The 26,372-nt window shown below is 37.9% G+C and overlaps 1 protein-coding gene across 4 annotated transcripts; it reads left to right on the top strand.

The window, feature by feature from the left end:
• Nucleotides 1–626: 626 nt before the first annotated feature.
• Nucleotides 627–17,131, top strand: WASHC3 (WASH complex subunit 3). Of its 4 annotated transcripts, none has more exons than XM_040560807.1 (8): nucleotides 696–735; nucleotides 781–880; nucleotides 1,916–2,014; nucleotides 4,305–4,370; nucleotides 5,761–5,886; nucleotides 7,498–7,605; nucleotides 12,035–12,099; nucleotides 15,399–17,131. In XM_040560807.1, the coding sequence occupies exons 2-8, from the start codon at nucleotides 830–832 to the stop codon at nucleotides 15,481–15,483; spliced, it is 600 nt and encodes a 199-aa protein (XP_040416741.1). In that variant the 5' UTR covers nucleotides 696–735; nucleotides 781–829; the 3' UTR covers nucleotides 15,484–17,131. The 4 variants fall into 4 exon arrangements, with proteins under 4 accessions (XP_040416722.1, XP_040416729.1, XP_040416741.1 ...); XM_040560798.1 differs by having other exon boundaries at nucleotides 706–735; nucleotides 7,495–7,605; XM_040560788.1 differs by lacking the exon at nucleotides 781–880 and having other exon boundaries at nucleotides 627–728; nucleotides 7,495–7,605.
• Nucleotides 17,132–26,372: the final 9,241 nt, after the last annotated feature.

The following is a 26,372-nucleotide window of genomic DNA, read 5'->3' on the forward strand; positions in this document are numbered from 1 at the left end:
GCTGAGGGGGAGCTCAGCTGCCCACCCGAGTAAAACCACCACAACTGCCCTAAGGAAGGGATCACTAGGTGCTGGAGCTGACAATGGGTAAAATGAGCACACGTGGCCATCAGTGGGGAGCAACGCAGACATGAGAAACCTTTTCAGATGATGCAGCCCACCATAGGGAATAAACCCACCTTCATACAGGGTCCCCGCTTTTAAATGGTCAGACCAGTGCTTTGAATTTATTGCAGTGGGAAACAATACAAGCAACCGTTTGAAGACAGCAAACAAGTTGGTTATTGTACAGCTGGGAATTTTGTTCCAGACTCTCACGGCCTTCCAAGGCCCCTTGGCTGAAAGAAGCAACACAGACCAACTTAGGAGCGAGATCGAGAACGAAGTGAAAGCTGCGACAGGTACTGATGTGCTGACCAAAACGTTAGCATTGGGACTATGTTGGGGCAGGCTGCTGTGAAGGATAACCATACTCCCTCTTTTTATGTTTTATGTAAGGACTGAAATACAGGGATCTTTAATGACACGGTTATAGCCACGCTTCAAACTCTTTCGGAAAACCCCAGGGTCTTCCAGAGCTCATCATTTTCACCCCCAGAACAGACACCTCCCTGGCCGAGGGACCACAAACTACACTTCCCATGAGGCGCTACGCGGGGAGCGCTCATGCGCTCATGTACGGCGGGGAGGGGACATTTTGTGTCAGTGCCGAGGCCGCTCGCCGTGAGGTGCGGTGCGGTGCGGTGCGGCGCGGCGCGGCGCGGCGCGGCGCGGCGCGGCGCGGCGGGAGGGCGGGCGGGGGGTGTTCGGTGCACGCCGCCCCTCGGGGATGGACGCGGACGGGCTGCCCATCGTGGGCTCCGGCATCGACCTCACCAAGGTACGGGCTGCGCCTCGCCCGGGGCTCGGATGCTGGGCGGGCCCCGTCCTATCTCCCCTCCCGTCGCCTCTCCTGCCCGGCCCTCCCCTGCCCCGCAGTGCCCCCGGTGCGGTGCCGTCCCGTCCCCTCAGGCTCCGGCAGGGCTCTGGCCGAAACACAGCGAAGCCTGGTGTGCAGGGGCACGGGGTGAGGGCTGAGGTGGGAGTGACAGGCGGGAGGCCGAAGAAGAGGTCAAGACCCGGCGGGCCTGCGCTTCAGCCCGGCCGGCTTCCAGAGAGAGACCTCGGTGCGGCACCGTGCTCTGCTGTGGAGCCGATTCTGTGCGGGTGCCTCGCTCCAGCCTCCTGTAGTGGTTTAAATACAGATGCGAGCTGGCCATCGTAACAAGCACTCACTGCCCTTCTTGATAAACACGGTGTTCTGCCTTTTAGCTTGAAAAGTACGCCTGTGTCAGATCCGAGTTGGAGGAGTGATGCTAAAGTTTAATGTTAGGATTATCCCCGCTTGAAAACAAAAAATAAAGGTAGTCACTAAAGACTGAGTCAGAGATTTCACTACTACTTAATTTTGGTTTTGATGTTCTTACCTGTAACTTGAGTGGATGACCAAGTTTTCATTTCCTTATTCCTTCAGAAGGAATGACTTTTGCTCTCTCTTTCTTTTTTTTTTTTTTTTTTAATTTACTTTAATGCTAATTTTAAGGATAGTTCATAATTTCATCTAAAAGTATTTTCTTAAATAAGATTACATTCCTTCATTTAGTAGATGTTCCCTATTCTATGTATCCCTCAGCGTTTCAATTGTACGCTTTGTAGATTATTAGCGGAAAAGGATTTCTCTCTGCATATATACATACACAAACAAAATATATATATTATGTATATTTATGTATTTATGCATTCATATCAAGCATGCTTAGGGCTGATTTATGAAATATTTTTTCCTAAAATATTTGCATTTCTAACAGGTGTTTCAGTCCAAATGTGAGAATCCACACTTATGTGTAAACTCATTTTCTTATGTTGTTTAATGCAGGTTCCTGCTATTCAGCAGAAAAGAACTGTAGCATTTCTCAACCAGTTTGTGGTTCACACAGTGCAATTTCTGAACCGCTTTTCTACTGTTTGTGAAGAGGTATGTTTGCTATTTCCCATACTTTAACTTATATGATGAAAAAAATTCCTAGCAATAAGAACCATTCACTTCAGTATTTTTGCTGCATTAAAGTTTGTAGCTTTAGAATTTAGTTTGCTTTCTGTTCAAGGTTCATCTTGAGTAGGTTGTTAGGACAGATTTTTGCACCAGCGTATCCACATGAACTGCTATATCACACTTAACCCTATTTCCTTGAACTTTTGCATTTGGCATAGTCTTTGAACTTTGATATATGAATACTTTTTTTTTCTGAGTTGTTCAATCTGTGAATATGATCTTGTTTTGGAAAGAGGCTGTTATATTCCTATGGCACTGAAATCATGTGACAGTCAGAATCCCTCTCAACTGTGTCCTAGGATACTGCATCAGAACTTGCTTTCAGATTTTTCCACCTTTACTTTAAAAGAACGGAATGCTAAACTCCAAAAGTAAATAATTTTATGTGGAAAGAGACATTTTTGGCAAGTAATTAGTATGGAACATGAAGCAGTTGATTTTAGTGTTTGGGGGGGTGATAGAGAAAAAAGTAGTTATTAAAAAATTTTAGTAAGCTTTTATGGTGAATTTAATGTCAATGGAAATATACCAGACTGACAGGACTAGAATCCTTCACAGAACAGGAGAAGAGTGCTCCTTGGCATGTAGAAAGGGTGTTTTTTAATGTGACTTGAAGCTTAACCTTTTTGTCATTAGCGTTTTTTTGTAACTGTTCATTAGTTTACTCAAGAACGCTACTATACAGCCCTAGCCAGCAGCAATTGTCAAACCTAATTAGAGTAAGCCAAGTAATCTGAGAAATTCCATTATTTGTTAGTAAAGTTTAGATCCAGACCTGTGACAAGTATAAAATTGGGCTACCACGTCAACATATGGAGCCTCAGAGGGAAAAAAAAAATAATTCTGGATTTTTTTAACCTATTTTATCTTTATATGTGGGACAGTGTAACTGCCTTGTGATGCTGTCAGTCATCTAAAACTAAACAGTTGTGTGATCTCAGTGTTACCTGTTACATAGACACTATAGAAATCAGAGCACAGGTGTATGTAAAGCCACTTTCAGCAGAGAGCAAGGCTGTGATGTCTAGTTAATAAAACAGTTATTCGTTAACCTAAATATGTTGTTAAGCAAGAGACTAAATAGTTACTTTGTAAACTCCTTGAAAAACTTTTTTTTGTATTTTTGAAGTACAGAAGTTTTTTCACGTGAAAGATCCCAGTGCAAAGCAACAGAAGTCAGGAAATTTAAAATTAAGGCTGACACCATCCTCACCTCTAAATTTCTTGGTTCTTGTCTAGTCAAACTGACCTGTAAAGTTATATAACTGACTTTTGTGCATGTTTCCTCCCCATTCCCCACTAATTGCAGACCGTATAGTTCCTGTCAAAAGGATTATACTCCTCTTCATGAACAAAGAGCCATCTGTAAACAAGTCAGTGCACTATCCAAAAAGACTATCTCTTGTCAGTCTCTTTTTACTTTTTCTAGCATATTGGCAGAACTGCCATTTTCTTAGGGTGTTAAAGTTCTGCCTAAGAGCCAGGCAGAATCTTGCCGATGTGCCAGAAAGCTGTCAAAATGGTACATATCTGCCAGCCTGCATGCTAGCCAGATTCACTTGGACAGGTCTGGTGGAGTATGGTAATGATTAGCTAAAAGAGTGACAGTTCTCATGGAGTAATTTAGAAAAACTGAAGTTGCATTTAAAAGAAAAAAAAGTGTCAAAATTTGATTAAAGTACACCTGCAGCAATATAAACCTTCTGATTACTTCTGGTTCACTGTACTTCTTGATTATATAGGACTTTAATTCACCTGATGTATTCTTTATAAGATTTTTCTACTTCGTATGTGCTCAGTTACATACGCATGCATTGCATCTTTTCTTCTTTAACATTTGGAAAAAGCTTTGAAGAAAGTTCCTTTGGTTAACTGTGAGAGTACAGTATGTTTACCGTTATTCTCCAGTTGCCCAAAGTAATACCCTGTATATATTGGCTTTCTTTTGTACATAGTCTGTCTTCCTTTCTGTCTGTTGTTATTTGGGAATACTGTTTAATAAAATTATTTGAAATTTGAACCACAGTAGCTGCATTACTAAAAGGGATGGTGTTGCTTTGTTTAGTTCATAGCGGTGTTATCTCATTTATACTCTACTCTGTCTTCAGCAGGTTGAAACCAAAAGTGATTTTGTTTAGCTGAATGTGAACAGTTGCATATATACAAGTGGCCTAGGAGAGTGTTTTCATATCCTGCTTGTTTTCTGTCCTAGAAATTGTCAGCGCTCTCTCTCCGTATCCAACAAATAGAAACAACCCTCAATATATTGGATGCCAAGGTTTGTATGCATACATTTGACTTTTAACAATGACAGCTTCCCAGATTATATAAACTAGCTTCCTTTTCATAGTTTGAATTGAGCAAATAAGTTTTTATGATGATTTGAGGCAGCTAATAGAAAATGCGTACAAGGCAAATTTTCTTTTTGCCTGTCTTCCATTGATATTTTGTAATGCTTGAACGTGTAGTGGATATGGAAGAAAGGAGCAGACAGCGTATAGTGGAAATGTTTTTGTCCCTGTTAAGTGTATAGAACTGGAAAGGAACATTTGGATCATGAAAGGGCAGCTGAACTAAATGGCAGCTTGCTTGTGTTGACTTTATTGCAAAGTTTGGTTTTAAGAAAGTGGAGGGAATTTTTCCTATATTAAAATAAGCAACTTGTGTTGCAAAAGCTACAGTATGAAATTGCATTTGCCATACAATCAATAAGTTCTTGACCCCTTTTTAAAGCAAAAGCAAAAGTGGTGCTGGATTGTAAAGATTTCAACTGGAAGGAGTAACCAGATAAATTCCTTGTAAAGCTTTTGATATTGAAATGTGACCTCAGAAAGCTTTAAACTAACTCAGATGTGTCTGATGTATGTTCTTTAGCTAAAGTAACGAAGGGAGGTAATCTACAGTCATGTATTATTATTTAATCTGTTAAAAGAAAAAAAATGTAAAATTTTAATCAGTCCTCTCATTAATGGTAGAAAAGACAACAGAAATTGCTTCTGGGAGCAGGTACAGAACATTTTGAAACCCTTCATTAAGATCTTTGTGGAAAAAAATACTGCAGTAATACGAACAGCAACTACTAACTTTTATTTGTTCCAAAATAGTGAGGAATGACCAGTACTGATAATTTTGCAGAATTCTTCATAATCATGTTAAATTGAATTTCCTTCAGGTAGATATCTGGCTTGTGTGTAATATCTGGTCTCAGCATTTCTTTTAAAAAAAAAAAAAAAGACACACCAAAAATTACAAAATCTGTAACCAGTCGCTCCATCTGTTGTTAGGTAACAGTCATTCTGCTCGTGATTTCTTTCACTGTGGAAGAAGTAGCAGAGAAGATGGCCCAGTTTTTTGCGTGGTTGATACATGCAGTAGCAAAATGCTGGGAAGGTGTTGAAGCCTTTCCTGCACTGCAGCCCTGGGTTAATAAGCTTCAATGGAGTGTTTTGGGTTTTTTGTTGTAGAAGCCACCTGAATAGGAAAATCTTTTTTTTTTTTTTTTTTTTTTTTGACAATTGAAATACCAGAGCTAGTGATAAAAGGTTACAGTTTCGCCAGTTTGAAACTTACCTGCAGGAATGTGTTGTAAGCAGTATACTGCAGACTTTCTTGTATGTGTAGACTTAGAATATGCTCGTTGCTTATTTTATCATGTTTTGTATACTCAGTTATCCTCTATTCCTGGCCTAGAAGATGTCAAATTCGAAGTGTCCAGTGCAAATGTGAATAGTGTTACAAATGGTCCTGCGGTATCTACTACAGATCAACAGGCAGCTGTATCACCTCAATGTGGAGTAAGTAATGAAAATAAATAACGTACTGAAGGAATGTACTTCTCCATATCAAGTTTCTAATCTCATTCAAAATAGATGGAAGAAGCAAGTCTACTTAAAGAAGACAGTCAAGCCAACTGTAGAGATCTAAAAATACATTTTTCATTAATGAAACTTTGAGTGGCTTTTAAAACAAAAAAGGGATATATCCTTTCTTAAAAATTTGGCTTAAGTCATTAGAACTAACTCAAATCTAATAGTAAATGCTTTCTTCCTCTTTGTTCAATCACACTAAAATATGAACATAAATTACATCAGGGTATTGTGAAGGTCATGAATGAAAAATAGCAGTTCAAATCACATAATTCCAGTTATTTTCTGCTTTTAGAATGTGAGCTTTCAGCTCAAATCGAAGTTTTTGGCAGACTTTATTTTAAAGAGGTTATTACAGTGAATGTTTTATATATGTAATCATTTATGTACAGAAGATGCCATCTTATTATAAGTGATTGATATTAAGATGTTATCTTCTTTCGCCCGCTATAGTATCTTGGAATCTTCAATTATAGTCTCCACTCTGTCTTATTTGGTGTAAGTGACCGTGAAGCGACAGTAGTTGGGAATACTCTTCTTGCCTTTCTTTGCTTGTTAAACATTGTATCTCTAGATTAATTTGCAGCTAGCAACATAGAAGTCAGAATGGACAGCTGGCATTACATGTTTCACTCATATTAGGGAATAACTTTATTTTGTTTTCTTCAAAGTTTCTCAGATGTTAGGGTGGGGACAAATACTCCTGAAAAGGTTTCCAATTCTACTTTCAAGTCATTAGGTTAATAGCAAATACACATTTTTCTGTTGTCATTTACGTAGTACTGCAGCTCCTTGTCATTTTTAATTTTTTTAATTAATTGCTTTCAAAGATTCTTTCATTTCATTATGTCATCTGTTAATGGTTTGTACTAAAAATTACAATTTAAAAGTTACTTGTTCTGTATGAAGTTGAATAGTTTGCGGAGAAAATGCATTGGACCTCTTGGATATATATAAACATAATCTTTTAAAATTAAAAAAAATCATATGAAGTAAGCATTTAAATTTGTTCTATTTTATTTATTGAATGCAATGAACTTAACAGAGCTGTTTTAGGCTACGAAGATGTCTTGTAGCATTGGCTAATCACTGCACGTTTTATTGCTTGTCTTGATCAACTTGTTGTAAATCAAGTCCAATGAGGAAAGTAACCCTAGTCTGTATTATTTTCCACTCCTCATTTTTGTTTGACTACACCAACTTCATAATTCATGGACCTGTATCTGCTATAACTCTTTTGACAATACTGCCTTTGAATTCAGTACTGTTGTTTTTTTCCCATGTATTGTGCAATAACTTTAAACTGTTGCTGAAAGTATTTAGACAGTCACACTTGTAACAGTCAATAACAAAAGAGCTGGGTTTTGTGTACTCATACATCTTGGAAATCTGTAGTACTATGAGTATAGGTCAGAATATTCATGAGGTAAGAAAAGTTGCTTTTTACCTGTAAGTTACAAACCTTATGGATTGAAATCTCTCCTTGCTTCTGGACTGCATGCCTAACCATTAAAGTGTTATCTTCTTTGTATACAGCAGAACAATATACATGAAGAAACATTACAGAAAACAGAGGTAGTAACAGAAAATATCAAAACTGTGGCCAAGGACCCAAGATACGCCAGGTATCTCAAAATGGTACAAGTGGTAAGTTAATTCTCTAATCATTCTTTGGGTACTCAGTTATTTTTGGGCGAAACTTCACACACAGCTCTAAGTGAACATTAACTATCAGAAGATGTATATTACATTAATAATCTTTAAGCTAGGATAATATTAACACATTTCTAGCACATCCTCTCTAAAGAATGACTTGATGTAGTGTATTCCTGCAGACAGCCTCTGGCAAGATCTTTCTACAGAATTCTGCCAAAATAATTCTGAACTGAAGGTGTGTAAATGCAGAGTGAAATTAGCTGGAGTTATAGAACATTTGACTGAAAGTGTAGTTACTCTGACAGAATTGGTGTCATTACATACACGCAGACGTGCTTACAGCTTGTTTTTGCTGTAGGGTACAAAACAAAGCTTTGCTTGTATACTCCGGAGTAAGAGTGTTAGGATGTTCCCATAGGGCTCATAATAGAGTGATAAAAATTGGTTAACTACTTGGTTCCACGTCAGTTCCCTGTTTTTCACAATACACATTTTGTTTCCCTCTTTATCTGTGGTCTTTTCTGTGGATCATTATGAAATAAATTAGTAAAATCTCAATATTTACCTGTGTGAAAATTAATGAAGGGGAGTAAAGATTGGTGAGAGACTCTTGGTGACATTCCTTAGTTTTGTGGGTGTGAAAAAAAAGAGCTGAAAAAACATGAGATTGGAAACAAAGAAAAAAAAAATCTGTGTTTTCCAGCAATCACTGGAAAATTTCCCCTAAAGTATATATGATAATTCTGGAAAATATTACTAAGTTGTGGTATTAGTAAAGTGTTGCTTATGTTAGAACTAACTGCATGATTTCATTCCCTCTTCAGAGTAATTATTACGGTTGCTGTGCTTAGTACTTTGAATGATGTTCCAGACCTTATTTTTCATTTCAATCACAAGTTGGCAGTTTATGGGTAGCTTATTACAAACAATTTGGAAAACCTAGTAGTGGGGTAGCGGCAGAGGGCTGAACACTTTGTTAGTGTATTGATTTAATTCCAGATCTCATAGTAGATGGAAAAGTGCCGGATGGTCTAATTACTTTGACTCTTTTTTTTTTTTTTTTTTTTTTGGTGGCTGCTGGAAGAGTGAGATCTCACTTTCCACATTTATCCTTTGTGCTGGCAGTTCTTGGTGACTCCTCTGCCAGTTGTAAACAGTGTGGTAGGAAAGTCAAACTACCATACTACAAATTAATGTGTGTTTTTTGTGTTTGCCAACTTGGTCTTCTCACCCAGTTCAGTTAATGTCATTTATTTGCCCGAATTAAGTTTCTAGCTGAAGATTTGTTTGATCTAATCGTTTATTTATGGCCCACGATACTTCTAGTGTTGAATTAGCACCGCAAAGAGAGATTTCTTTTGTGCTGAGGATAGCTCTTGTGGGGGACAGTAATAAACTCATTTTGATGGAGTGCAGTTGACCATATTAAATTCTTTTTTTAAAGATGTACAGCAATAGTATTTGAGCAAACCTTACAAAAGCACTATCATTGCTGCAATAAATGTTCAGAACTTTTGTTTTGACAGAGTGAGAGGAGCAGTCTAGGATGTCAGATAAACTGTGTATTAAAGTACAAACATTTTACTGGATTCTAAACATGAAACATGACTGCATAGAGGCAAATATTGGCCTAATATAGATTGATCCCTGCTTTAAAGAACTGAAATAAAACCAAACGTGGTTGCTACACTGATCTCAAGTAATTGCCAGCATTAATGATACCTAACCTCTTTCTGTACGGTCTGGATAGCCAAAACTTGTTTTGCAACAGGACTGCTACTTGCTCTGTGGCTTCTCCAGGACCTGCATACTTGCTGAGCCACAGGACCACCTTGGTAGGGCTGGGGTACAATATGTTGAATGTGTAGTGATTTGGATTACATCAAATGTTAATTGGATGAAGGGGGTGGGATTTAGGATTGGCTCCGATGTTAGAAAAGTACACGTGTGCCATTGAGCTCCAGATCCTTGTAGTTATGAAAACTGCAGTTCTTTTCAGTCTAGTCATAGTTTAGTTATTGGCAATATAGCTCTTCTGGCTACCAGCATGCTTAGCTTTTTAAGAAGCATGCAAAATTTTTGGTTCTGTCGTTATCTTTTGTACATCTGCCTACAGCTATCTAAAGTATCAGTTTATTTTATATTTTTCGTCATACTTTTCAGAGGGCAGAAACCAGTAGTTTTAAGTCATTGCTATGAAGAGCAATGACTTAGGTTAGGAGAAGCCTAGCCATCTGAGTTACCCATTAGTCCTACAGCCATGTTTGTATTAATTCTCTGTAGTAATGGTAGTAATGTAGATTTTATAATTGTTTTGAGGAACACAGAATTCCTGTTTATAAACACAAGATACTTAAAAGATGTTTAGGAAGTTAAGATGGCTGTGAATTCCCACAAGAATTGTCTTTTAATATTAATGAGTTAGCATGTACTCGTATATGGATGATCACAGTACTTAAGAATCTACAACAGTGAGGTTAGGCTAGTATTGCACAAAATTCCTCTATTTTATAATTAATGCAAAATCTGTTTCCATTAAAACTTCAGAGAATCTGTGTTCTACAAATTCTTTAAGTTATGAGTCTGCAAGTATTGAAGAGCTTTCTCAAATAGATGTGATCTTAAAGGCCTTTCACAGTAGCTGTGAAACAAACTCATTAATTTATAAATCTAGTGTTTTGCATATTGCCATATCATTTTCTTTAAGTATAACAGATAATAAATCCTGTGTTAAAGTGATTCTTACATATTTTGATGCATACAATTTTGGAATAAAACATTTCTCCAAATGAGAACTTATAACAGTTTTCAGTCCATTGTTAGAAGTTCATATACTAAGCTTCCTTTCACTGACAGCAAATATGAGTATCTTATTTTCACTTGGTTTGAACTGATACATAAACACTTCATCAGTGGCATCTGAGCTCAGCTTGCTTAATTTGCTTGGCTGGGGTAAAGAACACATCCTAACCTGGGGAAAAACATTTGATAATACAGGATTGTGTGTGGTGTCCAAATCTCTACTAGATTAAATGAATATTTTAAGCTGTCATGAAATATTCAGCTGCTCTCACCTTTGTAATGTGCATTAGTTGCAACTTACTGAGAAATTCTATATTATAAGCTAATACCTCACAACTGTTTGAGTCAGATTTTTGCCTGTATTCCCAATAGATTGCTAACTATATCTGTCTGTGCACTGTTCCAAAATCTTCACACAAAAGTGCTGATTGTGATTCTTAATGTAAAACTGCACAAGGAAGACACACTGAACCAACTAGTTTAGCTCTCACTTTGCCAGGTTAGCTACTGCAACTGTCGCTAGTACCACATTTCTTTGGAACATTAGTCATGGCTGCTCGTTATTTTATCACTTTTTATTTACTTTGGACAAAAATTGTTTGTCCTGTGCCAAAAGAATCCTGCAGTACCATTCATTTAGGTTTTGAGGCATCTCCTGTCTTTCCTAGAGAACCAGAAGCTTTGTCCATTGGAGCTCAGAAATTTAATCCTCAACCCCCCCCGCCCCCCCCGCCCCGCCCCCTTGGCATACAGTGAGCCAGGTGGTGTTTCAGATCATCTGCTACAGGGGATGGTGAAGCAACAAGTTGTCTGTGAGCAACTCCAGTGGAAACATAGGAACAGTTTATTGGAATGTATGTTGTAAGATGACGTGAATCGACATGTTCTTCAGTATCCGATCCAAGATGAGGGGATGTTTAGGTGTTGCTGACTAAAATAAAGTGCAGAAGCTGTGGAAGGGCTTGCAGTGAAAGGAATGATTTTTTTATTTTTTTTTTAACACGTACATAGCTGGCTAAAATCTGTCCACAAGTCATAGAAGATTCAACCCTGACTGTACAATTACTTGTATTCAGAGGAGTCCCTTTTAAATTGTACTGCTGTTCTCATGTCCTGTTTGTCTTTTTCCTGCATGCGTTATAAAGACTTTCCCAATTTTTAGCATTGCCATAGGGTATCCTTTCAGAGCTGTAGCAGATGTATTTTTCCTGCCTTTTCTTCCACTTCATCTACACGTTCCATGTGTCTTGAGTCCTCTTCATCTTTCCAGCACAGCTATTCTTTGCTGTCTTTGTGCTACTTTGTGCTTTCTTCACATTCTCATCCATAGACGTAACTTCATCTTACTATTTTTGTCTGCATGAATTGCAAATATATCTGTCTATTGCTAATTCCCCCCCCCCCCCCCGACTTTGTTGAGGCATTTTGCCATGAATATAAGAATTAGAAGGGTCTTTTATCTCTGTTATTACTCACTTCTAGGTTCTTACTGATGACAAATGATATTATCATTCCATGCTCTTGTTCAGTGAGTGATATGAAAGTGTGTCTGAAAGAATCTGTGGAATTTAGTTCACCTATTTGTGTCCAGTAGTTTTATATTATTCTTCCTACACAGGGTGTTCCTGTAATGGCGATACGAAACAAAATGATTTCTGAGGGGCTAAATCCAGATCTTCTTGAGTAAGTAATATTTCCAATTTGTAACTTTGAGTAGGGTGGGAAATTCAACCATTTGTTGAATAAGAGGGTCTGAGGAGGGCCATCAGTATCTAGAAGGAGGGGTGCAATCTCAAGTGTGAGCTGTCTTTTCAGTATTGTCTAATCCAAGGTAAGGCCCAGGAAATACAGAGCTCAGAATGTGAGATATTGCACCCTCACAGGCAGAAAGTTGCAGGACTTTACCAGTCCAACTTGTGAGGGGTATGAAGGACTTCTTCCAAGCCTAGTGCAGGTTCAAGGAACGAGATATACAATGACAAGGTAATATTTGACAATGTGCATCTAGCAATGGGGAATCAAATAATGTGTCAGTAGCCATTTTGACTGTGCTGCATTGAGTATGAGGTTTTTCCCAGAAATTTTCTTCCACCACTTTGGTAACCAAATGTCATTATTGTAGTGTAATAAGAACAAGCTCTATTTTATTTTATGTGTGAGGGACAACACACTTGTTTCCAGATTCCCTTGCTCTAGATAAAATATGCAATTTGATATCAGGGTGGACCGGGCAAGTTGAAGTCAGCAGTTCACCATTGTAACTGTTGATTAAACCTGATGTGAAGGCTACTACGATTGGATACTCATTTTCAATGCCACTTTGTCTAAAGCATGGATTTTAATATTATCTTGCATTTGAGATGTAGTTTTGTTTTACTGCACTGTTTCACAAAATTTGTTAATCGATTACAATGAAACATAAAATAGTAAATTTCATTCTTACATTGTAGTCAGTAAACTGTTTGAAACACTTTTGCATCCTCTGCAGAAACTGTCATTGTATTAGAAAGTTCTCTTCTCCTTTCCAGTGAAGCCTTTTTACATTTTGGAAAGGCTTATTCTGAAACTAGCAATTTGTTTAATAAAATACTGAAAATATAGTAAAACAGAAGTATTGTCATATGTTGAGTCACTTTATCTCCCAGCTGCTTCCCAGTGTCTAAATAAGCCTAAAGTAGTTATTCCTCATTTCATAACATATCTGATCAAATGAGAAATTAGACAAAGAACTTACGTAAGCATCTGTGCAAGTCTGAGACAGAATTATCAAACGGGTTTACTATGTGTGTTAAATTTATTCTGTTTCTCACTCTGCATTCGTGGTCCATACCTTTATGTAAATACTGCTATTTTTTTCATGTTTGGATGGATTTTGATAGATTTAATAATAGTAATAATTATCAGCTAAAATTTCAAGTGTTTGCTTAAAAAAGAAGTGTCTGCTTTCAAACTGTCTGGTTTGGGTTAAGACAGAGTTGAGACAGAAACGTTACTGTGAATTGAGGCTCATAGAATAGGTTTGGGGTTTGGTCTCAGCCCATCTTCAAGAATTCTTTGAAATGCTAAAGTTCAGGCAGGTTGTCTTTCAATTGTTATTGATTTGAAAACTTTACAACCAATCTACCTTATTAAAGAAAGCTAATTATTTTGGCAAGGTGCCTAATGCCTCTTTGAAGAACCAGCATTGTTCACATTGTTTTATTTCGTTTTAGTACATCTTAAGGAATCATAGGGAACCTTTCTTTTCATCTTCTTGCTTTCTTGTCTTAATATCATACAGTTATTTTTTTTAATGTTTTGCCATTCACACCACATTTCTTGGGTCTTCAGGCTGTTTAGGCCTGTTCTCTCAGTCCCAAAGAAAATTAGGAAAATTAACATATTGCTATATGCTCAGTCGCTTACTACAGCCTCTCCCAGCTACTTGTTGGTGACGGAGTGTGGTTTTTCTGTGGCTGCAGAAAGACTAACTACTAATAGAGTTGTTTTTAGTCTCTTCCTTTGGCTGTTTTACCTCTAATTCTGTTATCACTCCTTTCCTGACTTTTTACAAACGCTTTTTTTTTTTTTTTTTTTGAAAATTGCCTATTCTGTTAAGCTCCCAGTTCATCTGTGTTTAACTTTTGTTTCTTATCCTTTCTCTCTTGCTGGTCTGCAATTCCAGGAGATTTTGTCCTGCCCACCCGAAGTAAAGGAATTCCCTGCCATCTTCGTCTCCTTACTAGAGGAGTTTTTTTCACTGCTCTCTCCAGATCACATGTCTTTGCACAACTCTTCTGTTTTGTCATTACCGTGGCAACAAGGAATAATATTGTGAAGTGGTATTTGCGTGAGAGAGCAAACCCTTTCTTAATTTATTTTGGAGGTGTGCAGGGGGCAGGGAGAAGGCTCTCTTACAGTTCTTTAATGCCCTTCTCACTTTTGTACCAGAATGCTTATAAACACTTTAAATGTACCTTAGGGATTTCCAGCAGAGAAATTAAAATAAACAACTAAACTTGGATAAAAAATTCTCTGGCATGACACAGAGAGGTAACCCAAAGATAAATAACAGGACAAACAATATAATTATCAGATTAGTTTAAATTTTATGTTTAATCAAAAGGAGCAGTTAACTATTATACAAGAGGCATCTGTGAAGATTGTTCTTTCCCTTCCCCAAGTATAATTATATGTATACTCTATACCCTGGTTTCAGAATTTACCGGGCTCAATCTTGCTTGTATTGTCAAATTCGTTACGTAGAAGGGAGATGCCAAGGAAAGCCAGCATCTAGAGTCAGTAGTGTTAGATATTCTTTAGATGGCTTGCTTCTCTATCCTTCATTCCCACTGGATTCCCTGAGTAAATGTTTTGACACAATATTGAGATCCATCTTAAATATTCTCATCAAAACTAAATACCAGAGGTCTGATCATTTATAGTCAATAAAAATCCCATGGCTGCTCTTGCATGTCAAGTTTAACCCAGTGTTCTCGCCAAATTCCACTCTGAGTAATTCTTTTTTGCTTCTCTAAATTATCCCTGCAGTTTTAGTTGGATACAATATTGTTCATTTCCTGTCTTATTTTTTTTCATGTACTATTTACACTGCTTAATGGTGTACAGCATGTTCCTTTCAGCCCTAGAACCTCTGAAGATTAAAAAAAAAAAATTAATCGGTATTGCCTGCTTTCAACCTTCTCTTCAAGTGTTTGCTACTTCTTAGTGATCTATCATAATTTCCAATAACCTTAAAGGTGTCCATTCATACTGGTGTCTACAGAGTTTTGATGTCCAGTGAGTTACAGTTTCTAGTGTTTATCTTTCAGTTCTAGGTGAAGCAATACCAGTGAGGCGTTTGTAAAGCACAACAGTTAATGTGTTAAATGTTGTGGATATTAAGTGCAAACAGATGTAGTAAAAGGCACGGCCTACTAAGTTACTTGTGTTCTTAGCAGCCTTCTAGGATTTACAACATACAACCTTTCTGTTGCCTGCAGGACTCCAGATGCCCCTTTGCCTGCTTGGGGAGATGATGGGAATGCAGAAGACAGTTCTGATAGCGAATCTTCCTTTAGTGACTAAAAAGACTGATTTCAGCCTTTGGAAGCCTCTTTTAAGTGCTAATGTCTTTGGAGCTTTTGCAGATAATGATTTTGTGTGGGTCACATGATTTATCTGACAGCTTTTCTTAGCATTGAGATCTCTCATGTTCTCTCCCCAGAAGTTTGAACAGGCAGCATGTTCAACCTGAACCTTTCCATTGTGAAAATTGATCACAATATCCTCGTGATTTTTATCCATCGTTATTTCAGATTCTTTCTGATTCTTCTGGAGTTACTTTATAAAACTCTTTAAAAATAAAAAATAAAAAAAAATCCGTGCCTCTAAATCTTCAGGTCTCTAAGACTGCATTCTGGTCATTCTTGGATTTTCTGAGTAAGACTTTTAACCTAAGTTGCCTTCCTTCTGTCCCATAGCAATCAGGTAGAGTAACTTATCAAAATATAATTGCAAACTTATAAGCTGTATTTTTTTCTAATATATTTTGAAGTGGCATAATAAGAATTACAGAAGTTGGCTATCTTATGGTGATTGCAAATCAGTGTTCCTGATATGCATAAAAAATAAAGAACCGTCTGAATCTATTTTCAGAGTATATACTGCTCTTTGATTTCACATCAGAATCTGAAGAAAATTGTTAAATTTCTGCTCTGTAGTAGAGTTATTTATCAAATTCAGGTTACAGTGGTGTAGAAAGCTACAACTATCACAAGATTGTTTTTAAAATAATTCTGTGAGAGGAGCAAGTGACTGAGAGTTTATTAATGAAATACCAAATTCTTTCTTCTTATTCAATGTCACATGAGTCAATAAAAAAAACAAACCACTTTATGACAGCTTTTTGGCTTGTTGCAAACTGCACAGGCTCAGGTCATTTCCATAGGATAAGAAATCATCTCCAAGTCGGTGCCCTTGCTGATGGTTCCAACAAAGAAGCCAAAATTCAGTTTACATAATAATGAAACTACCTTGCTACTTTTTGAGGATGCATTGGGGAACAATATGAAGAAATCGACTTGGAGCCTGACTTGCCCTAATGACTTCCCTCCAAAGTACATGATCTACTGCATGAGTTAAAAATGACATTTCATTAAAGAATCCTGTTTAATATAATTTGTTGCACATGAAATTCTTCACAATCTGTTTGAATTCCCCAGTTTATTGTGATTATACCAGAGTGCCGTGGGCCAGGCACTCACTTTTTGGTATTTCAATTTCATCCCGAGACTAAGAAAAGACTAGAGCTGAATCTCTAAATGTATAAATTTGTTAGCTCTTATAGCTGAGTCATCATCTCCTCTCTTAGTTATTTATGTCACCTCAATAGTTGCTTTTTTTTCTGTAACTTAAGTATGGCTCCCATTTGAGTCTAGCAGACATATTCAAGCTCTTCACAACCTGTAAATCAGAGTAATATTTGAATCCCTAGCAGGATAGCATATATGCACTAGAAAATGTCTAGAAATAGCATTTGAATGTTGAGTTAATTATTATCGAACACTTAAACACAAATATTCAATAGCTAACATTTGGCAAAACTTGACAAATCTTAACATATTAGCAATAAGGATTTCAAAAGTAAGTGTTATGTTATTTCAGAAAACTTTTTGAAATCTATATTTGAAAGCTTATTGAAATAATCTGTATAATAAAAGCTATGTTTTGTAAAGCAAAGTTGTGGTTCTATTTCACTCTATTATGATGTTTTAAACAAGATTATGAAAATTCTTCTGGATTCTCTGTAATTCATGTTTCTCCGTAACCAGCTATGGTGAAGATGCATCAGTCTGCTAGCTGAAGGGGGATGTTTTAAGAATAGGAATCTGGAATTTAACCTAAGCCATGTTAGTACTTCGTCAAGAGAACTGAACATCCCATAGCCGCTATTCCAAAGAGAAGATTTAAGCAAGACTGAAGTTAATGCAAATTGTATGTTCGTACATGTTAAATTATGTAAGAAAGCAGTAGGAGAGTTAACCTGAGACATAGTTAACTGTAGAGTTAACATGAGACGTAGTAGCTACTTTTTTTTTTTTTTTTAAGAAAAAAAGAAAGGTTACCAAAACACATTTAAGGAGATATGGCTCCCATTGTTTATCATTTTGAATAAGCTTTTTGTGTAAAGTAATTTTAGTCTGAAGACACCAGATGTGTTTTATGTAGGGTGAAAAAGGAAGCCTTTAGCCTGCTGTCCCTTGTTATAATGAGGGATAATTAATTGGCAATTACCCATTTATATATATATATTTATATATACCATTATATATATATATATATATATATATATAAGCACACATCAAAGAACAGTATTTTTGTTAGTAAGCGTGCTCAATTTTGTTGCCCAAGATGTTTTTTGCAGGGTAGGTTTTTTGATATGGAATCTTGCAGTCTTGGTAGGCTTGCAGAAACCTAAAGAAAAATCTTGCCACTTTGTCTCCTCTTCCACTTAAGTGGTGGCACACTACACAGTAAAAATCCCAGTGTTTGAAATGTGGTGAATGAGGGAGAAAAAATAAAGTCTTCCCTTTTACCTTCAGTGCATCAGCTAACCTATTTCCTTTACTGCTTTTGGACCCTCTGAACACAGTAAACTCCACTGTTTCCACCAGCCTCATCTGCTAAACACATCCCTGTGCTCTTAGGTTGCAGCAAAGTTCAGGCTGAGACGTTTCAGCTTGGGACGCATGTTGACACAAGAATCTGTTAAGTACGGGAAGGTTGATTTGAGACTGAATTATATGAGCTGTGCTGGTCCTTCTTGATCTACAGCAGTTTTCTAGTGAGCTGGTGCTAACCCAGAAAATCAGAAAGACCTTAACCACAAGCTAAATACTATAAGCAGAGAATATTCCAATTTGCTCATTATTTGCCGTCTGTTTTGGAATAGAAGATGGATGGAGTATTTCAGCTTGGCTGCATAGTGTTCAGATATGCTTAGGCTGTTCAAGGGAAGAAGTCCATTTTTAAGTGACTTTTATTTTTAGAAAGCTTCTAACAGCAATGAACTGTTAAAAATGCTGTGTACATGAAATGTACCAGTCCTACACTCCTTGTATACCCAAAATTTACATGGATTTAAAATCATTATCCAGGACAGTATTGCAATTTGTAGGCATGAGAACTACTTCAGCTTGTTGCTGGAATAACTATTGAATGCACCTGTTAGTCCAAATTATGGACTATCAGTAAATTATGTTATCCATTTTTAAACAAGCTATTTTTACCCCATCGCCATCTTTGTCATTTTGCAGGTGAACTGGAACACAGAATATGTGAAGGTCAGTTTCTTAAAGATGTTACAGGTATTTTAAATGCATTTGGGTGCCTGAATATATCACTAGATATGTACCTGTAGCGTACCTCAAACTGTCAAAGGCAAAAACAACATCTGGACATGATAACAACTTTACACTGAGGTCCCAGTTTAGCACTTCTAATCATTACTCTGTTTCCTCTTAGCTCTGCTGCTACATTTGGAAAAGAAAATTGATGTCTTTTTTTCAGGCTGGGTCTCTTCCTTTCTCTCATTTTTCTTTCCAGTGTGTGTTGCTTACACCAGTGATTAAGTATATAGTTTGAAGTTCTGTGAGGAAAGGCCATAAGAAGCTATAGGCTGTGCTTGGAAAAAGAGAATATCACTAAGATCAGCACTTTGAGTTGCATGTGGTCAGGTCAATTTTGCTTTCCATAATGGTATTTAGAAACAAACTGATCTTCATCACAGACTTTGGGGAATACTGCTTTATGCCTGAATAGCTCATACGAGGACACAGTGTTACGATGGACTTGTCTGCAAAACAAAACGTGTATTTTGTTGCTCCTCAAAAAATTTGGCAGCCTGTTGCCTGAGACAACTCCAAGTCAAATGCATGCACTTTTGCCCTAGATATTTTACTCTTGATTCTTGCAATGGTGCCTCCATCTGGACACTTCAGAGGAGAGATAAGAACCACCACACAGCTCAGGCCTGTGACTCAGTCTTGCAGTATGAATCAGTACTGAGCGCTTTAACAGGAGATGAGAAGTACTGCAGTGCTCTGGTAGTCCCTGTTCTTGCCACAAAGATTTTACTCCGACTGTGAGCAAAGATTGATGTTAAGTGCTAAATTACAAGATTGTTAGTGCCTCCAAAAATGTTTGCATTAATTCTGGAAGCTGTGGAAATTCCTGTCTTGTGTTTGACTGTCTAACTTTGCTAATACAATATTGTTTTAAATGAATTCCAAGGGCAGTTTCATAGTGAACAAAACAAAGCAGAAAATTAAACTTAAATATCCAGTGCCATAATGAAAATGAGTGACAGAAACAAGCTTAGCATAGGATGTGTCTCCACATACTCTCATTTTGAGGCAACTTGAGTTTAAATGGCCATAAATTAAAACACAGGTCATTGGGTAAGGACAGATATAGCATGACACACTTATCCATCCTTGTTTGGTTTTTAGATATTTGTTTAAGTCAATATCTTGACCTCAAACATTATTTTCTCATTTCAGTGTTTCCCATTTCGAAGTAAATGTGTAGAAAGGAAACTGAACAAACATTCACTTTGCAGATTGATGATTTTTTTTTTTTTTTTGCGTCAGACTTTGTAACTGGTACCCTTTCCCTGAAGGAATGAAAAGGTAAATAATAGTATTCTCTGATTTAAGAAATACGATTTTTGACAATCAAGCTCTTGTATCATCCACTATATGAGCTTGTACCTGAAAGTTGGCTACTCTGTCTGAGGATATGCTGTTCCCTGTACACTAGAAATAGCTTTTGGTCCATTTTCTGTCCTAATCTGTGGAATCAGAAGTTGTAGTGGACACTAGGCTTGGGAAGAATATTTACTGGAAAGAGTATGCATCTGAGTGCTTGAAAGGACTAATCAGAAGAAAGAGATCTGAGAGTAATTTTTTACATTTATATGAGCAGTACTTTATGTGAGATTATGGCTGTCACCAGTTTAACAAACCTTACCCTCTACGTTACCTGTAGTGGTGAGAATTTGAGTACACTTGAATTACCCTGCTCTTAAGAGTTGAACAGTGGAAAAAACTTACAAGGCCTGTTATAAATGGTAACTCTCCTAAGGACAGAGATTATCCTTTTTGCTTTTAAACACATGATCTCTAATATTCAGTTGACTTTACACTTCTGACAGAGTTCATAATCCACGTATGATTTCTTGTAGCACATTTTACACCATTTTTCAGGGGCATGGACAATCTCTCCCCAGTGATAGCTAAACTGTTTGCAATTAATGTCTTACAGTGTTGATTTCTCCATACTTTTTTCCAACAGTCCTTTGAAAAGTTTTGCATGCTGACATGGTCCTTTGATCTTCTGCATCCAGTTTTAAAGTAGAGTAGAAGTAGGAAGGGAGATGAACAGAGAAAATGAAGAGTATCTGTTTGTCTCAGTTTTATCATTTGCTATTTCCTCAGTGCAGTAAATTTAGTGGCTGCCAAATAATAACAATGGAGATTTTTTTCCAAAAAACCTTGAACAACATTGTCTTGTTTAGCCAGCGTGATGCCTGGCATCATCAAAGGCAAAAGGTGAAATAGGCGGCAGCCAATATTTTTTTTTAATAATTGATTGGGTGAAGAATGGTTCATAATGCTTTATGACGTGTTTGGTGGATTTTAAAGAATTGATGTCAAAAGCTTGCCTGCCCAAAAGCATCTGATTTATCAAGACCATTTCAAAGCAGCTGAGTACAGTTAAAATACCATGGGTGGGGAGTGATTATTAGCATATTTTTTTACTGTGACTTCTCTTTACCTCTGATTGTGTCTACCTCCTCTTCGGCTGTAAATGTTAAACTTTGTAATTGTTATTCCATCCTACTGCCATCCTTGCTCTTCAAACATTGCTGAGCTGACCTATTCTGGTAGAGGAGAGAGGAAGACATCTCAAAATCGAGATCCCTAAAGATTTGATAAAAATAAGTAAGTGGGTAGGTGAGAGAGAATGTAATAGCAATAAAGGCTGCTTCCCTGGCTCGATCCTTAAGCCTTCTTGGACCCCAAGTGATCAACGTCAGAAAGAGGTGTTGTAAAGCACCATGGATGCGCATCCTCTAAGGCCAGACCCTCTCATCAGCCAGAAACCTTTAGACCTCTACAGGTCTCTCAGGCCCCCCCAGTTGCAGCCCTAACTCAATTCTAGTGTTGCCTCATGGACTTTCTTTATTCCGGCCACGTGTCGATAAGCAAAACAGCACCCCACTGATCCATTGCCAGGGGGGTTATTACTGGTGGCAGCCAGTCTGTCCAGCAGCTAGAATCTGAGGTTTCTAAGCAGGGTTTCCATTGTATCCAACAGGCTTTGTGAGCATAAGGCTGTGGCCTGTAGCCCTGTTATGGGAAATGTACACTGAAGAGTTTGTTTGCACCTTAGAAATCAAAGCCAGTCAGGCCCATGTTAGAGCTCCCCAGGAAATCAGATTGTGTTAATTTCCCTGAACTTCTTTCAGCAAGTGCACAGTTACCAGAAAACTTTTCAAAATTTGATCAGTTTGGATGAAGAGAAATGACGTGTTTTGGTGGAGACTGAAGCTTTGGCAGAGAGGACAGAAACAATAGGACGGCTCTCTTCAGGAATTATTTATACTGTGCTCACAAGTGGACCACTCCATGCTAGTGTTTTGTAAGGCAGTCCTCAGAAAATCAAGCAGGAGTGAAAACTTTTATTTTGCCATTTAAACAGAGTGGGTTGCAAAACACAACTTGTCTTTCTCCTGTTCTGGATTTTTTTTTTTCTGTTTCTATATTGTTTATGTATAGTCACGCATACAACAACACACTGCTCTAGCTGTTTTTTTTCTGGGACCTGCCTCTCCTGGGTATCCATCCCTTTGCTCCATGACTTGCTGTTGCCCTCCACAGGATTTCCAGGCATTACAATGAGCCTCAGCCACCAATAGCACAAAGTACAGCTACCCATAGTCAGGCCCCAGCTGGCTACTGCACGCTGTGTTTCTAATCTCACCTCTCCCAGGGACTGAATTGCTCAATCTTGCCCAAGTATTTGACTCTGGATTCTTTCATCAGATGCCTTTGTGAGGGCAGTGTGATAAGTAATGGATGCACTGTCAGTCTGGGGGGATTTGTCAGATTATATACAATGGGGTTCTGCTGACCCAATAACCTAACTCCAGGATCCATGAACCACACCTTCTCCCCAGAGAGGCTTCCTTTTTCCTTTTAAAAAATATATTCTGACACATTTTTGGCTATTATATTTTAGTATGTCTCTGTTGGGCATCTTAACTACCATTTTATTCACATACTGAGCACGCATCAAGCTATAGCCACTATTAGTACCACACAATCAAATGTACAACATTGAATGCCATACTTTGGCCATTTTCCAGTATGCATCCTCATTGCATGAGTCACTTTATTACACAGGGGTCACCTGCCAAGAATATCATGCTGCCATAATAGCTAGATTTACAATCAGCAGTCATTTTGCGTTTCCCTTTCAGGTTCCACAGCTGTCAGTTGCATGCAGTTGTCCACCCATCCAGTTTACGTCCTTTCTCCAATAGTACGTGCACTTCATACAGGTAGGGGATAGACAGGATTTCTGATTTTAAGTTTGAATAGCAAATTCATTTTAGTACCAGCCTTCATTTAATAGTTTGGCTTGATCTCATTTTCTGTAACCTACAAATGAAAACACAGTGAAATGGGGAGAAAAAAAACACTCATTGATCATTAACTAGATTATGGACAAAGTGTTTTTCCATAGATTGAAGATTTTTATTATATAAACTCTTTCACTTCACAAAAATGCATCTAGACATACACAATCTCACATATACACTCCTGCCTTTCCAACAAGTTTACATTTTTAGTTCCAGTTTGCAACACTTTGTCGGTTCCTGAGCAGTGCTCATTCTTTATTTATGTCCAAGACACAAGCAAACAAAATTCCTTCAAACATCTTTCTGAATTAGTGGAGAGATGACAGTGAAAAAAAGCAAAATAATTAAATTCTCTCCCGCTTAAATGAAAATTTTACTGAGGCTTGTTTTGTTACATACTGTTATAGTGAAAACAGATGATATTTGAAACTTGGCTTTGAAGCAATCCTCCCTTCAGCCTCCACAGGCAACCAGACATTCCCCCTCTGCACATCACTTCCAACAGCTATTTAGCGCAGAATATTTTCATGTTTATCCTCCAGACGAATTATAATTGCTGATCTTAAGTCATTTGTGTACTAAGAAAACGATGTGTTGTCAACCCCAAATCCCGCTACTCTTTATAAATCCTTTCAGAGAGAAATAAGTGAAACGAAGAGAGAATTCATTGCATTACTTCCTTTTCTTTTAAAACATGAGGATGGCTGCAGTAGAATCAGCTCCTCAGTGGAAAGTGCCTCAGTGAGCAACACGTACAATTGGCCTGTTTAGGCTCACCCCAAAGAGCTCTGGTGACTTGCGTACTGCCAAGGCAGAGGGAGCTGAAACAACTGCTGACACTGAAAGAGCAGATGTGGGATATACTTCCCCTAAACTGTGTTCTTAACAAAACGACTGTGAACCATTTATCAAAATGTTTAACTTGTTTTGATAGCTGGACTAAATTGTAAACAAATGGTGACCACGTTATTTATGGCAAGAATAATTTTGCTTTGTTTGGTTTTATGACAGCATTTACACAGTGTTTTATGCAACCTTAGTGACCTACATAAGGTTTTGGTCTACAAGTTACACTCTTCTTCTCAAAAAAAAAAAAAGAATTAGTAAAATAGATGATGGCAGGGATTGTTTTTAGCCATAACAGCTGGTAATTTGATGAGGGGAAAAAAAAAAAGAAAAAAGGAAAATTTGTTTGGTGTTTTCAGAGATCAGAAATTCTCTTTTCTTCTGTCTTCAGGGCCTTTAAAAATAACCAAGCTTGTTTTTGAAGTTCATTAAGTCATTAGGTGATAGCAATACACATTACTACTCCTAATGTCAAGTAATTTCCCCTAATTCCTGCCATCACAAACCATTTCCTGGCTTCTCCTCACCTTGCTCTGAAATGGTTTTTTTTTGGTTTACGTTTTTTTGTTTCTCAAGTTTGAGAAGAACGGGGGAACATTGTGATGAAGCCTGTAAAATCACTGAACCCATTACACCACAGTTACAGCTCTGCTCTATTTGTCTTTAGTCACAAGCCAAGATCAGATGGGTCTAGATCAGAAAAGAAGAAACAGGGAAGGGGTAAACCACATAAAAGTTTTTCTCCATCCTAGCACTTCTATTCAAAGGTTCTGGAGGGAATTCACAAGTATATTTGGTCAGCCTTGCAAAAATCATTCCTTAACAAAACAAATGTGAAAATAAATAAATAAACAAATAAGTAAATAGGTATATAAATAAATAATTCCCAAACCAAACCAGTAGGGCATGCAATATCTGAATTATTACATAGTCATGTTGGAAAAGTAGTAGCTGAATAATTTTGTGGCTTGGTGGTTGTTTTCAAGACGGTTTTGTAAAGTTGCATGAGAAGGAAAAGAAAACTCTTGGTTCGGATTTGTAAAAAGAAAACATCCTAAGGCTGCTGTCCCTTTCCTCTTCTGGATCATGACCCTCAGGAAGCCACCTGTAATTCCCTTTGTAAATGTTTTGTGCTGTGTGCAAATGAAGGAAGGAAGAAAGGAAAAAAGAACAATAATTGCTGAACAGAATGCAGAAAATAAATATTTTTGAATGTGTTTAATTTTCCAGGAGGGAGGGCTCCATCTTTTTGACCTCTGGTAGATGGGGAGGGGAGAGCTACTGCCACTTTATGCACCATTGGTGCCATTTTACTTACCAAGATGACATACTTACACATGAACTGTGGATAAAAGAAACACTTCTTGTAGAATTTCTCAGTGCCACTTTATGACTTTAGAGCGCTACATGCTCAAGGTATTTCAATGAAAGGCAAAGGATTAAATCACTGACAAAAGCCGTCTTTTGCCCATGGTTAAATCAGTCACAGATTAAACAAAAGATAAACTTGCAGAGTCTGTCATAAGAGTCCCTTTCATTCCAAGTACCCAGTTTAGTTTCTTGACTCACAGGCTGTCACAGTTTTCACTCCTTGTAATCCTTTTCTGCATGAGCTTCATTTGCATAAACAGTCCCATGGTAATTGTAGTAACGATGTTCAGCTCTCTAAACTGGAGTGTTCATCCATATTTCCCAAAAGTACGTCAGCTCTGACTGTGACTGTGCCACACGCGACCTGAAACTCTTCCTGCTCCATCACCCAGTGATGGTGAGCCTGAGTTTAGTGCTGTAACCTGAGTCAATTTTCAGTTCACGTTTCTTTGATAGGAATGACTGGGTCTCCCAGGGAAGGAAAGACTGACCAGCTGACTCCTTTTGCTTCCTCAGACTCTTTCACAAAACCTCACTGCCTTTCCTAGTCACCCCTTTCCATTCTTCTCCTCATTCTTGGTTCCATTTCTTGAAAATCGGCGCAAAAGCTTTCACTAAAATTTCAGAGCCCCTTAAAGCAGAATTTTAGAGATGCCATGTTTCGACTGCTGGGATGAAATGTTCTTGGGGTGATTTGTTTCTGGCAAGTTTCATTCAAAATGACTTCTTAAGAAAAGTTAAGGAGAAAAAGTCAGTTGTTTTTGTCTGTATTTTTAAAAAAATTATGTTTTTGTCAAGATGGAGTCCTCATGTTTGGATCAGAGAGGAGACCTCTGTCAGGGACCAGCAGGGGTAGGTCTACTTCCCCTAAGGGAGGATGAGCAGGAGCAGAGGCTGGTGGCAAGGCAGGAGCAGGACACGGAGCTCACCAGCAAGGGCTGGTCAGTTCCACAGCTCCCAGCGAGGAGAGCAGGGAGGGCCTAGTGGCAGCAGCCAAGATTGACCAAGGGTCCAAAACACCAGGCAAGTCCATAGAGATGAGACAGGTCTG

The sequence above is a fragment of the Cygnus olor genome, chromosome 1, assembly GCF_009769625.2.
Source record: "Cygnus olor isolate bCygOlo1 chromosome 1, bCygOlo1.pri.v2, whole genome shotgun sequence".
In the NCBI taxonomy this organism is placed as follows: domain Eukaryota; kingdom Metazoa; phylum Chordata; class Aves; order Anseriformes; family Anatidae; genus Cygnus; species Cygnus olor.

What these genes read in the sequence shown, in the direction of transcription:
- WASHC3 (XM_040560788.1), top strand. Translation starts at nt 642, where the DNA reads ATGAGGCGCTACGCGGGGAGCGCTCATGCGCTCATGTACGGCGGGGAG. An exon ending in CCGAGGCCGCTCGCCGTGAG is followed by an intron (nt 729 to 1,915) that starts GTGCGGTGCGGT and finishes TGTTTAATGCAG; the next exon opens with GTTCCTGCTATTCAGCAGAA. An exon ending in CTAAATCCAGATCTTCTTGA is followed by an intron (nt 12,100 to 15,398) that starts GTAAGTAATATT and finishes TGTTGCCTGCAG; the next exon opens with GACTCCAGATGCCCCTTTGC.